At 55.0% G+C, this 12,465-nt stretch overlaps 1 protein-coding gene across 1 annotated transcript; it reads left to right on the forward strand.

Moving 5' to 3' along the window:
- The first annotated feature begins 4,756 nt into the window (after window positions 1-4,756).
- CDEST_13876 (Putative Zinc finger, GATA-type, Zinc finger, NHR/GATA-type) lies at window positions 4,757-8,151 on the forward strand. Its single transcript, XM_062930032.1, has 4 exons — window positions 4,757-6,546; window positions 6,658-7,525; window positions 7,582-7,884; window positions 7,949-8,151. The coding sequence occupies exons 1-4, from the start codon at window positions 6,515-6,517 to the stop codon at window positions 8,129-8,131; spliced, it is 1,386 nt and encodes a 461-aa protein (XP_062786083.1). The 5' UTR covers window positions 4,757-6,514; the 3' UTR covers window positions 8,132-8,151.
- Window positions 8,152-12,465: the final 4,314 nt, after the last annotated feature.

A 12,465-nucleotide genomic window follows, 5' to 3' on the forward strand; every position in this document is an offset into this window, starting at 1 on the left:
TTCAGACGCCTGTTTTTTGGGGACTATAACGAATGGCCGTTCTCGGGATACAAATAAGGAGCTGTCCGGGTCGGTCGAGCGCTCGTGGGCTTTGGCGAAAAAGGCAGGGTATGTCGACCAAGCCGCAGACTCCATGCTCTAGTGAACAACCTTGACCATTGGACAGGAAAAACATGATACGATTCAGCATCCCAATCAACCGGAGGGAGGGCCTGTAAGTGGGGGAGGCCACTTGGGTCGTAGATTGACTGGCGACGATGAATAGCTCTGGCGTCCCCGTTCATCGCGGATGCACCGAGACGGGGATTTGCGATGCGCTAACGGCTCATTAGGAAGGACCCCTGATACCTATCAACAGCGTTGGTGTCCAGATTATAGGCCCAAGCTGAAAGTGGCGTTTGCATACCGGTGAGGTGTGCGAGTGACCACGTTTGGGTGTTGAAGACGAACACTAAGGTGTGCATGCTGATCCTACCGTCCTGGACGCGAGAATAGGACCTTCGGGGTGCTAGACCATTTTGTTTCTGGATCGATAGGAGCTGTCATGATACAGTGGAGGGGCACCAGGCCAAGGGTGCCCGGGATGTTGCAGAGACCTTCATTGGCTTGCAATGCGAGACTATGTAAGCGTTCCGAACGAAGTCAGGTAGGGCGACAGGTAGGCCAGTTGCTGTGCCTTGTCTACTGAAGGCGGACCCAGATGGCAAGAATAGACGACCTCATACTGCGTATGATGCAGTCTGAGGTGTGACAAACGAGGGCATAGCTGCGGCGGAGGAAACCAACAGGTTGGCATCACCACTAAGGGTCGACTTGCTGGCCGGCGCGCGACGGGGAACACAGAGAAAACAAAACGAAGTGGCCGACTCTCTGTGTGTCGCCGAATAAGATGGGGCGCGCTGGCCCTTCGAACAGTATGTCGCAGGTTGATCTCCACGTCAGATTGCCGGGGGTACGACTTTAGTCGTGGCCCTCTGTATCGGAACCTTGGGCAGACGACGTTTGGATAGCGCACTACCTCTCTGGGTGACCAGCCATTCATGTCCTTATGCATTGACCACTTGGCCCAGTGCATCGTATAGCAGGGGGAACCGGCCATTCAGGGAGGAGCGCGTGTTTGTCCAAATCTCATGGCCACTCGGGAAGAGGCATCGGCGACAGCGGAGACGGAGGGGCAAGATGGTGATGGCGATGACAATGACAACGCAAGACGAGGGCGACCGTTCTGACATCTGCAGGACGTCGAACGGTTAAACTAGATGCAGATGGGGGGTGAAGGGGCGCATAGTGGTTGCAGCAGGTAAGCAATAACAATGTGCGGTGCGACCAGTTGGAAGCCAGGAGGACGGTGAATCCTAATGGATGTGAACTATCACAAGGCCAACATCTATCGACCAGATTGTCGGAGTGAAAATCTGACAAACAAGGCTCGGCAGCGCGAGATGACGGGGTGAGCCGGGGGGGCTTTGAGTCTTGCGGCACGTCTGAGCATAAGTAGAATCTCGGTCAACGCCCGCCAGCCGTATGCGGCCTAGGTAGTAACAAAGGCGTTGAAGACATGGCGAGATATGACGTACGGGTGGTTGGTGCAGAGGGAGGATTCAACGATGGCGTCTGTTTGTCTGCCAGCCTGTTAGTGTGCGAATAGTGTATCCGTCAGGCAAGCCAAGGCAAGACTAAGCGACGTGGGCATCGGGATGCAATCATTTGGCCGTCTACGCCTTTGGCGTGGGCTGTTGCGTTTGCGTCTGCCTCGGTGTCGATAGTGGTGGGGTAGTGCTGGTGCTAAACGGATGCCCAGCCGGAAATACGATCTGTTGTTGCGGTTGGTCAGGTTGATTTTCTACTCCGCTTCTGCGGGACCCCTCCTCCTCGACAAGGCCGGAGAGAACGAAGACTGACGGCGATGAGGTGAGGGTGACACAGGCCGAGGGACGGCGGCGCACCGTTGGAGGAATTGGAGAAGACGAAGGGACGAAAGGAGCGGGGCACCCACCACACAATCTAAGCGGAGGCAAAGCGGAGTGGGATCTGGGAAGTTGAGAAGTTGGGAAGGGGGGAAACAAGGAAAGTGGGCTGGTGGAGAAATGAGCATACAGCGTGGTGTTGCGTGGATGCGGAAGGTGCGAGAGCGCACGAACAGTGTCTGGAAGCCCCAGATGGATCTAGATTATGTAAGGGGATGGGCCTACCCGATCCGATTTTCATCTTCTGAGTTCTTGCATTAGGCCACAAGGCAGCAGGGAGACGTCCTTAGCATCATCCAATGAAAACTTGGATTCGTCGGTCAAGGTTTTGGTTCATTCCGACCCATTAACCTCCAGGTAGCAATAGATACGTACCTCCCTTTACCCTGCCTAGATGCTTACCTAGGTCACGTACCAGATGTACATCGTACAGCGACTTGTCTAGGCATCCACATCTGTCAAACTGTTAGGCAAGCCCGGGCATCCAGGGTGTTTCTCAACCTTACGCATACAGGGCTTCCAGAACTACAGCACGTGGCTACAGTAGGGGAGTGCACCGTGGCTCCCAAGGTCGATGTACACTAGGTACAACTTCTTGACCGAGGCACTCTCACACCTAGGCAGGTAGACATCCGTACTCCATACGGAGCACTACCTTAACAATACGGGTATCTCCGCCCCTGTCATTCGAAAAACCAAATTGCCAACCGTTCTCTTTCCCATTGAGGTTGAGGCACCACCCCACTAGTCAAGGCCTTCAAGACAGAGGAGGGCAGGCCACACACGCATGGTAGATAGAAAGGGAGGAATGAAGGGAAGAAGGAGAGGTAAGGGGAGAAGGAACAAATTGCCTTAGTTCCCCTTTCCTTCCTCTCAGGATGGACAACAACACACGGGCGCGGGCCAAGTTTGGGCCGAAGGTGGCAAAAGACGGGAAGGGAACGAAGCTTGGGAAAGAAGCTTGGGGCCCCCGAAAACTTATCCCAACGTCAGCCTGGTCACCTCCGGACCTGAGTCCGGGCTTTCGCTGACCTCCCAGTCTCAGTCCCAGTCCCAGTCCCAGTCCCAGTCCTAGTCCCCTCTTCGGCACCGTCGCTTGCGACTGGCTTGTCAGTTGTCGCCCTCCATCGTCACCCTCAAGCCCTCAAACATCACCCACTGCGTATTGCCTGCAATGGGCTCGCTGCCCATCATCATTTGGAATCGCCAGACATGACATGACCAATCTTACCTACTACCCCTACTGTCAATCCGACCGGCTTCTATAGCTTTGGCCGGTCCTTTTACTTTATTCTTTTACTTCCATTTTCTTCCGTCCGACGCCCCATCCGACCTCTCCAGGGATGTTTGGCAAGACAAAAGTCGACATGCGGAGCATCGACCATGATTCCCTGTACGGATACTGACTCTGGTCACGGACACATCTGTCAACCAAAATATGTAGTCTATCGCCGTCGTCGACCATGCGGGTGGGGGAACACGCGACATTTGCGACGAGCAACATCATGATGGCAAGGAAAAGACACTTCAAGGCATTGCACGACATGCTCTACTTTGCTGCATCCGATCCCTGACGCCATGCCTGCCTACCTTTTAGCGTTTTCCCAGTCCCTCTTAATCGATGTCCCTTTCACTGCGCATCTCATTCTCGACGAGACTAGAGAAACTCGCCGCAAGCCTCGTGCCTTCATTGCTGGGAGAATGATGGACCTCGGACGGAAACAACGACTATCTCTAGAGACAACGCGCCGATTCCATCACGCGCTAGACCTTCGGCATCATCCAATGCAATGCACCGATGTCTCGGCGTCTCTGGTTCTACGAGCTTTTGCACACTTGCTTTCCTATCGTGCCTAAGATGTGCGCCAGGTGGCCGAGCACCACACCACAAACCGGCGCAATTACCCGTCCATCAATCCACCATAGCCGCTGCCACGCCATCTAGCCAACATCACCAACCATATGGCACATTTGAGCTGAAGCTGGCGTTGTCGTTTCTGACGACTGGCTGGGATGCCGCTACGCTCTCGCCAGTGACCACTGATGACACTGGCGAACATCCCGCCCCTTCTCTTCCCCCTGCCCAGCCACTGACCCTCCCCTCGACCAGCCCAATCTGCGATCCAGTCGTCGCAGCGGGCCAATTACCGTGGAACGTCTCCCCTGCCCCGATTCAATGGTCCCCAAAAGTCGTACCATTTTCATCCATGATCAGAGATTGCCAAACTCGAGGCGCTACCAAAATGCTAAAAGTCCGCAAGTCAAACCTTAAGGTTGGCTGCTAGAATGCTATTGCCGCTGTGTCCGCTACAGCAGGTTCGTATAGACGGTCCGAAATACTGAATCGGCACAGCTGACATCAAACGTTAAGTCTGGGTTGAGTGGTCCCCCCTCTCCGCACCACATATCTCGTCAACCGACCACAACAGTGCTTAGAAAGGATTCTGGCGTGAAACTTTGAATGAAGACCATCTGCATAGCAGTCAATCAATCGGCCTTCTGTCGCCGCCAATCTGGCTCCCTTCCCCCCTCTTTCTCATACCCCAGTCCGCGACTGGACGAATACTTGGATAATACGATGCGTTACCTGAGGTCCCCGACACCCCCCTGTCCACACTGACCGGTACATGCAAAGGCACCCGCATCTCCTCCCTCTGGTCCATGGCGGCTTCCAGTCCAACACACCGCACATCTGGTCCTGGGCATTGGTGCCTTGCCCCTGTCCTCTCCACATAACCCCAAGAACACCACACCTAGGGAAAGATCTTGTCCCTCAGGAGCAAAGGGAATAAGGACGTGCCGTTGAGAACTTGAAGCATCGTACCCAGGCCTCGATGCCCTTGCTCTTGCGCAGGTACCTCTACACACACATCGGGTCTCTGTGCAAATACAACATCCACTCACACAACAGGGAGTCCACACCTGCTCTTGAACCGCACTCAAGGGATTCATGGGTCCGAGCAGTGTTGGCAGATCTACGCTGTGTTCTATACTACACGTACTTACAGAGCAACATAGGTAGGCAGGCATCCAACCCCGGACCACAGGGGCGGCAGTATGTATGTACGAATGCTCCCTAGTATCTGAGAATATGCGGTATAGGACGCTCACATATTCGGGTGTGAGGACTCGGTCGCTGATCTCACTTTTGTCATTTCCACTCATAACTGGCACGCTCGCGTTTTCTCTAATCTTTCCCCCTCTCCCTCTCCCATTTCCTTCCTTTCTCTTCCTCCCTCGCCCCTCCCTTCACCACTGAACCATCCCATCCCACTCCCTCAAGCAAATCTTACTGTGTTGACTTTGTAACCACCGAGTCATCCATCACCTACGAAACCCACTCGATCGGTGTCAGATTCAGATCCAAGGCACGATCTCAGCAGTGCGACGCACAACAGCCGAGAGCGATCGCGCGCCTAGTTCGGCCGACGGCTTCCATCACGCTTTACACCCGCCGTCATATCTCTCGTCTTCTGGCATAGACGCCCCCTGAACTATCGCTTCCGTACCAAAGCAAAACGGGACGACGACGACGCCTCCCTCTCATCCTGTCTCTTCAGCACTCGTTGTAAAGTGCGCCCGCTTTCCAAAGCACTAGACCGGCATCAAAAAGCAACGGCATCGAAAAGAAATCATAAATTCCACAAGCCCGCCCCAGGTCCACGGTATTTGGGACAGCTCACGCCCCCCTCGTCCTGCTTGGAGCTTCACTCCCAGACCCCGTCGAAATATCTAGGCCACCCCAACTAGCCCCCAGCGACGGATTTTAACAGTGTATGTGTGTGGTGTGTGCGTGTGTATAGTGTGGTGTGTACTGGAGGAAATATTCGAAGAACAAAAAGGCCGCCACAAAAGGCAGCGGGCGTGGTAACTTGGCCGACGCTAGGCCGATTTCCCCTTCTCAGCCCTCGGGGCCTTTTCTCAACCTCTACACGCCCAACCGGAGCCAGCATTACACCCCCCCCCCCCCCCCCCCGGAGATCTATCTGACGCCCACCCCTCCCTATTTTATTAACACCCCTCCCCTCCCCCCTCCACAAGAAAGAGAGATACATACGGTGACCTTTCCCGTCCCGCCACCACGCAACACACGCGCCCGATAGCTTGATCAGATCTTGCCTACCGGGTACCCAGCTGGAGAGGAGAGAGAAAGAGAGAGAGACAGGTCCAACCAGCCTAACCTAACTTCATCTCCTAAACCCAGGCCAAGCCACCCACCACACACCACACTGTCTCTGGTTTGGGTTGGTTTTTTGGTCGCCCATTTCTCACTTCTTCTTTTGCCTCCATCTTTTTTTTTTCTTCCTCTTCCTTGCCTGGCTTTTGTTCTTACATGACTCTGAGCCTCCCACCCATCAACCATCTCCCTATCATCTCCACCCACCTACACCAAAACTTCGCCGGACTCCTGTCTTGACGCCGACCTCACGGGCTAGACTCGCTCTATCCCCTCTCACGCTTTGGCCGCACATTAGATGCACAGAGGCTCGTAGATTGCATCTGGGGTTTCTGTTCACCATATCATCTGTTCTCCCGGCAAACCCGCTATGGAAGCGGGCGGATCTGGTCCTAGGCAAAGGTTGGTTCCATCCTCCCGCCGACGCCCCCTCCCGTTCATTCATCATTTCGCCGGTTCCCCTACCCCCCTCCTTCGAGATCAGACATTAACCAGATCCTTCCCATTTAACAGCCGTCCACTTTCTGCCAGTCATCCTGATCGCTTTGAGCCTCGTCATCCTCCACCAAGAGAACCCCTCGACCGACACTACCGCGACGGCCCCGCCATGGCGACCGCAGCCCTTATTAGCCCAAGCTCGACCCATTACGGCCATCCCTCATCCTTCTCTTCTGGCTATCAGCACGCAACTCCAGGACCTAGTATCGCAGGCATGATTTCGCCGATTGAACCTCGACGACCTTCGGACGAGTCCGAGACCCCTCATCGACAGTCGCTCCCTTCGCTCTCTGAGGTCATTTCGGGAGCCAAGCCCAGCCCTTATCCGCCCTCCCAAGCGTCCAGCATGTCAGGCTCCCAGAGCTTTCCTTCGCCCTTCGCACCTGGTCCGCCGCGGTCCTACGCCGAGTCTTCGACCGACAAGAACTCACCCAGACCTTCTCACCCCGCGTCGACGTATGCGCCCAGGCAAGAAGCCCTGCCGGCCATGTCAGATCCTCCAAGACCTCCACCATTCGGCGGTCGGCCACCCGCGCCCTTGAGCAGCTTTTCTGCGACTCAGCCCAGCCCCCCTCACAAGTCGGAGCACATGCGTGACATCGATCCCAGGGCCGCCGAGCCTGCCGGCCCTTACGCGCAACACCAACCGCCGCCGCCGCCGATATATCCTCACCCAAGCCAGCTCCCGCCAGGACAGGTTCCTCTGCCGGCGTACCCTGTCTCGCCTCGTCACGGCGGTCCGCCGCTGCCTTCCCCGTTTGAAGCGCAGCGTCCCGCAGCCCATGCTGAAGAGGCCGAGTACAGCTCCGGGCGCCCTCAGTATGATCGTACCCTCGTCACCCGTCACCTGGATGCTTGGGGATACCAGGATTGTCTTTCTAGAGTGAGTGGCCCCGCTGTGAGCACGTGTCCGTTAAGCTTACCAATAAGTACTCTCAGATGGCTGGATCCGCAAGGACGATCTATAACTTTGCAGAGGCGTATGGCAGAATCGCGGCCGAGCAGCATGGTGGCCACCCGCTGCCTGATCGGCTTCCCACCGAGCGGGAAGTGATGGAAATGTTGGACAACGTGGACTACATCCGAAACTCACTGGACTCGGTTCGACAACTTATCAAGGAGAGTGAACAACGCGTACGGGCGGCCGGCAAACAGAAGGGCTACGAGGACGAGGACATGCCGATGTACGACGGCATGAACAAGAATAACTACGGCATGACGGAAGTCAAGAAGCGACGAGGGGTAAGTCTGCTCGAGACCCTAATATTATGCGAGATAGGATTTAGAAGCTGACTTGGTGCAACAGAGGGCCGCACCTCCAGGGAGATGCCACAGCTGCAATCGAGTCGATACGCCGGAATGGCGACGAGGACCTGACGGCGCCCGGACGCTTTGCAACGCGTGCGGTCTGCACTACGCCAAGTTGGAGCGGAAGCGTCAGCTCGAAGCTCGACAAATCCGCCCCAAGCCCTCTGACGAGAGGAGCTAACACGACGTCGACTGGCCTGGGGAAACTCGGAACTCCAACAGTACATACTGCGACGGAAACCTTTCTTGGGCTGACTCTGCGGCCACGGACTCGTCGCCGATGCTACATCGTATTCGGGTCTGTTCGCACCATCACACACGTACACACAAACCTCGGATACCCCCCGTTACCATCGACTGGCACCTCACCAAACGAACAACGCCCGCACTGCGTCAACTTGGAGACAGTAGCTATAACACTCTGTACCCGACTCCCCTTTCTTACCTTTCAATACCCGGCGTCGACTTTCCACACGTTTTTGATTGTATATATCCCGCTCTTCACCACATTCATCGGATAGGCACCGAAGGGACAGGGCATTCATCTGGCGGCGTTTACCACCTTTGTGACTACGACACTTTCGTTTTATCATCAAAATCATTCCATGTCCTGTACTGCGAGCGGGGACCCGGCTTTTTGTAAACAAAGGATTCGGCGCCACCCACCCACACACAATCACCCACACGGCGCATAACGACATGCCTTGGAGCGAGCAACCGCAGACCGACAGTCGATCGTTTTTCGAAGCAAGTTACAACGACATCTCCAACCTTCTTTTCTTCTCCTTTTCCTACTTTACGTTTTTCCTTGACTGCTGTCGGCAAGGGTTCCCTGGCGAATCGGGACAAAATGGGAGAGAGAGACATAGTGAGAGAGTGAGAGCATTTTCAAACAAGTCCCTTCGCGGACGGGAAGTAGACAAGGACGTCGGCGTCACGCGGCAGAAAAGAGTCGACACCTTGGATTGGCGCAAGGCCCCATTGGTTTTCCGTGTCTCCTTTTTTCCTTTTTCTTTTCCTTCTTTCCTTTTTACAATCATCATCCACGGTAACCGGTGGCAAGAGAGCAAGAGAGCAAGAGAGCAAGAGAGCGCAGATTCTATTCCGGCCACGGGCTGTGCAGGGTCGCACACCGAACAGTTTTAGCTGAATTCTTTTATTTAATTGTATAAGTAGCCAGGAGGGGGCGAGATACCATGGGAGGAGGCTACGGCGGGGAAAAGGTAAAACACTTTTAGGGAATGGATGGATGGATGGGAGGGAGGAAGAGGGGATCATTGCGTATTCCTGCACAGGATGAGGGTGGTAACACAGAAGATCCCAAGGGGGAAACTTGAGAAATGAACCTGAGAAAGACTCTGTGTGGTTTCAAAAAACACCTGTTCTTCCCATATGAAAGTGACATGCTGTGAATCATTATTCTGACGTATGTAGCAGACAACGATGTGGGGGTCTATTTCGGGACATGCCATCTAGGTCTGGGCAGTAAGAGAAAGATGGACAAGGTTGGCAGCGAGGACGACCCTCGGGCGAGGCAAATCAACCTACACGCCCAACCGCCCCCCGCCTCCACACTCCTTGCTGCCTCCCTCAGTAGTTCCCGCTCGCGACCGGCATCTGATCGGGTCTCAAGGAGAGGAACATGTGAGATCTGAGCTGGTTAACACGCCGGACTTGGCTTGATGAGCAGGTGATGATGGCGGTGGGACTGAGATTCGAAGCCTGGGGGCACTGGTCAAGGGGGGTGTGTGTGGTGCAGTGGACGTGGTGAACGTGTGATGAGCGGGAGCGGGAATCTCGGGTGGATGTTGGTTTGCATGAAAATGTGAGAAGTGACCATAAGGGTCCTTTGAACGTCATGGCACATCAACAGACTACGGGCGCATGTATGTGCTGCTTGCCTGGTATTTGCTGCGCAGAACGTTGCTCCCTCTCTTTTCTTCAAAGGAATGGGAGGAACCCCCCCCCGTAACGAAGTTATGCCCTCCTACCACTCCATATCCCGCATCGTCCGGCTCCTCCGGGAGTCTTATGCTGCCAGGGAAGCCAGACTCTCGCGTATCATGCGAAACGACGACGATGACAACGACAATATTAACGTACGTTCATATAACACTGCCACCTCGGTCCTGCTTTCCAGAAACATGCTCCTCGGGCGATGTTCGCCCTGGCCAGGTGGGGAGAACGAGAAAGGGAAGGGGGGAAAAGGGACCCTCGCCGGCCCGCCCTGACTCTCTCTCAGTCTTCCCGAGGGGATGAGGTCCACGACAGGGGGGGGGGGGGGGGGGTCCGCGCGTGCGCGTCTGAGCTCCATTTAGAGTAATAGCATATTTCCCCTCTCGCGCTTATGATCCCGTTGGGGAAAGCTTCCCTGCGACACCTCTACTTGTATAGCTTACGGTACCTTTCTCTCCCACAGTACCTAGGGGCACACACACACACTCTCTATTTGAGTAGGGGTCGACCCTGTTTCCTGTCAAGCGGATAGCTCCGTCCCTGATGGATGTCGTCGGGGAGCTGGCATGGTCCTTGTTGGAAAGCTGCGGGGAATGAGACGGAGTGGCGGCGGCGGCAGTTTGGTCAGTTGTCACGGTTTCTGGTCTGATCTCTAAGATGAAGAAAACTTGGCGTCTCTCTCGCCCCCCGCCCAGCCGGGGCTTGATTCGTTCGTCCCGTTCGTTCGTTCGCCTGCTGTTGTACGATCATTTTGTATCATGTGTGTGTGTGTGTGTGTGTGTGTGTGTGTGTTGTGGTCATTTCAAAAAGATGATTCATCTGACAGGACGGCATCGGAGGGACGATCTACGGATACATAGTTTGCCCCGCACGGCAGACAATTCAAAGATCCGACCAAGACAACAGCAACTAAAAACAAAAACAAAAAGTCAAACCTGCAAGGACGGGCACAGAGAGGGAAAGACAGAGAGAGAGAGAGAGGTTGAGGGGCACGCGCCCCACCGATCTTGTGACACAGGTGCGCGCACACACACACACATGACGGGGAGTGTATGTAGGTAGACGTGGTAATGACCGGGACTGGGAGTACCTATATGTGCGTGAATCCCCTCTCATGTGTGTAAGTGTAAGGATGCGTATCAAGTCGACTTACGCCGGATGGTAACATCTCCCCAGAAAAGAAGGCAACATGTGGCACGGGAAGAAGCCCCCCCCCTAGATCGTAGAGACGGGTAGTCTGCTTGTTCATATCGGCGTTCGTGGGACGTCGTACGGGAGAACACGGTCCAGTATCGTGAACCTCGTTTCTCCCTGACCAAGGGTTCATCGGCCCTCCCCTTCCCCTCCCCTTATGGTCCGTCACCAAGCGTCACGGCTGCCCGCGCGGATTGCACGGCAGAGGGGAGGGAAGAATGGGAGGCCGCATTAGGTGGAAGGGAGGGAGGGTGGGAGAGAGGGGAGCCGGCAGCATTCGCGCATCGGCCGTAGCTTACTACGGGCTTGCGTGCCGTGCGTCGTCACACAACCAGCAACTCTTGTTTTTATTGTTTGAGTGTATATGTGTATATGTGGTACCTCGCCCTTACCCTTCCTCCGCTCCAATATCATGTTCCCCTCCTATGGTAGTGTCGTTGGGAGGAGGGGGGAAGGAAAAGGATAGCGGAGCCAAGGTGTGGTGTGTGGGCATCTTTCGGCTGACGTGCCACAAAGTGCGGCAGTGAAGAAGGGGGAGGAGGGGGGGGGGGGGGCAGACAAAGCTACCGATGGGAGGATTCGCCTTATTTTTCAAACGCACAGTCTCTGTCTGTCAAGTGGGTGGTTTACGGAGAGGGAGGACGGCACACATGGTGTTGGGGGGGCTTTTTGTGGTATGTGAGCCGTCGCATTTGGTGATGTGTTCACCTCCCGCTGGCCACCCATGACAACAAAACAACAATAACCACAAGAACAACCCAACCAACTCTATATGTTCTCCCCCCCTTCCGGTTTCGCCTCGCGTCTTATTTCCCCGGTTGTGTGTATCTGGGCGATTTACTTTCCTATCTCGATCTCCCCTCTCCACCCCCGTCCCGTCCCCTTTCCCTCGTGCCGTTCTCGCCGGGGGAATTGTTTCCGCTCTTTCTCGTCTAGCTGGAGGAGAAGCATGGAGCTTCTCTCTCCCTCTTTTTTTTTTTTTGTTTTTGTTTTTATTTTGTTTTGTTCCCTTCCTCGTGTGGCTTCTAGCGTCTTCCCCCCTACCTAACCATTCTGTCCCGCCTCGCGCGTCTACAGAAACGACGTAAAATGACCAACCGGGGGCGGCGTCTCGGCTGGGGGGGGGGGGGAGGGGGGTTTGTCTCGGACCGGAGGGGAAGCGTGTCCAACCAGCCCCCCTCCCGAGAGTTGTCAGATTGTCAATGAGATCTGGAGAGCTTGGCATGTGTCAACCACGGTATTGTTTACAAGGGGGTTGGTTGGTCGAACACCTTGTGCATAGTACAGAAGGATGTGTCTGTTTTTGTTTTTCTTCCATGTCTTTTTTAATATATCTTCCTTGTTATCATTCAGCCTTTGTATGAT

This window comes from Colletotrichum destructivum, chromosome 9 (genome assembly GCF_034447905.1).
Source record: "Colletotrichum destructivum chromosome 9, complete sequence".
Lineage (NCBI taxonomy): Eukaryota > Fungi > Ascomycota > Sordariomycetes > Glomerellales > Glomerellaceae > Colletotrichum > Colletotrichum destructivum.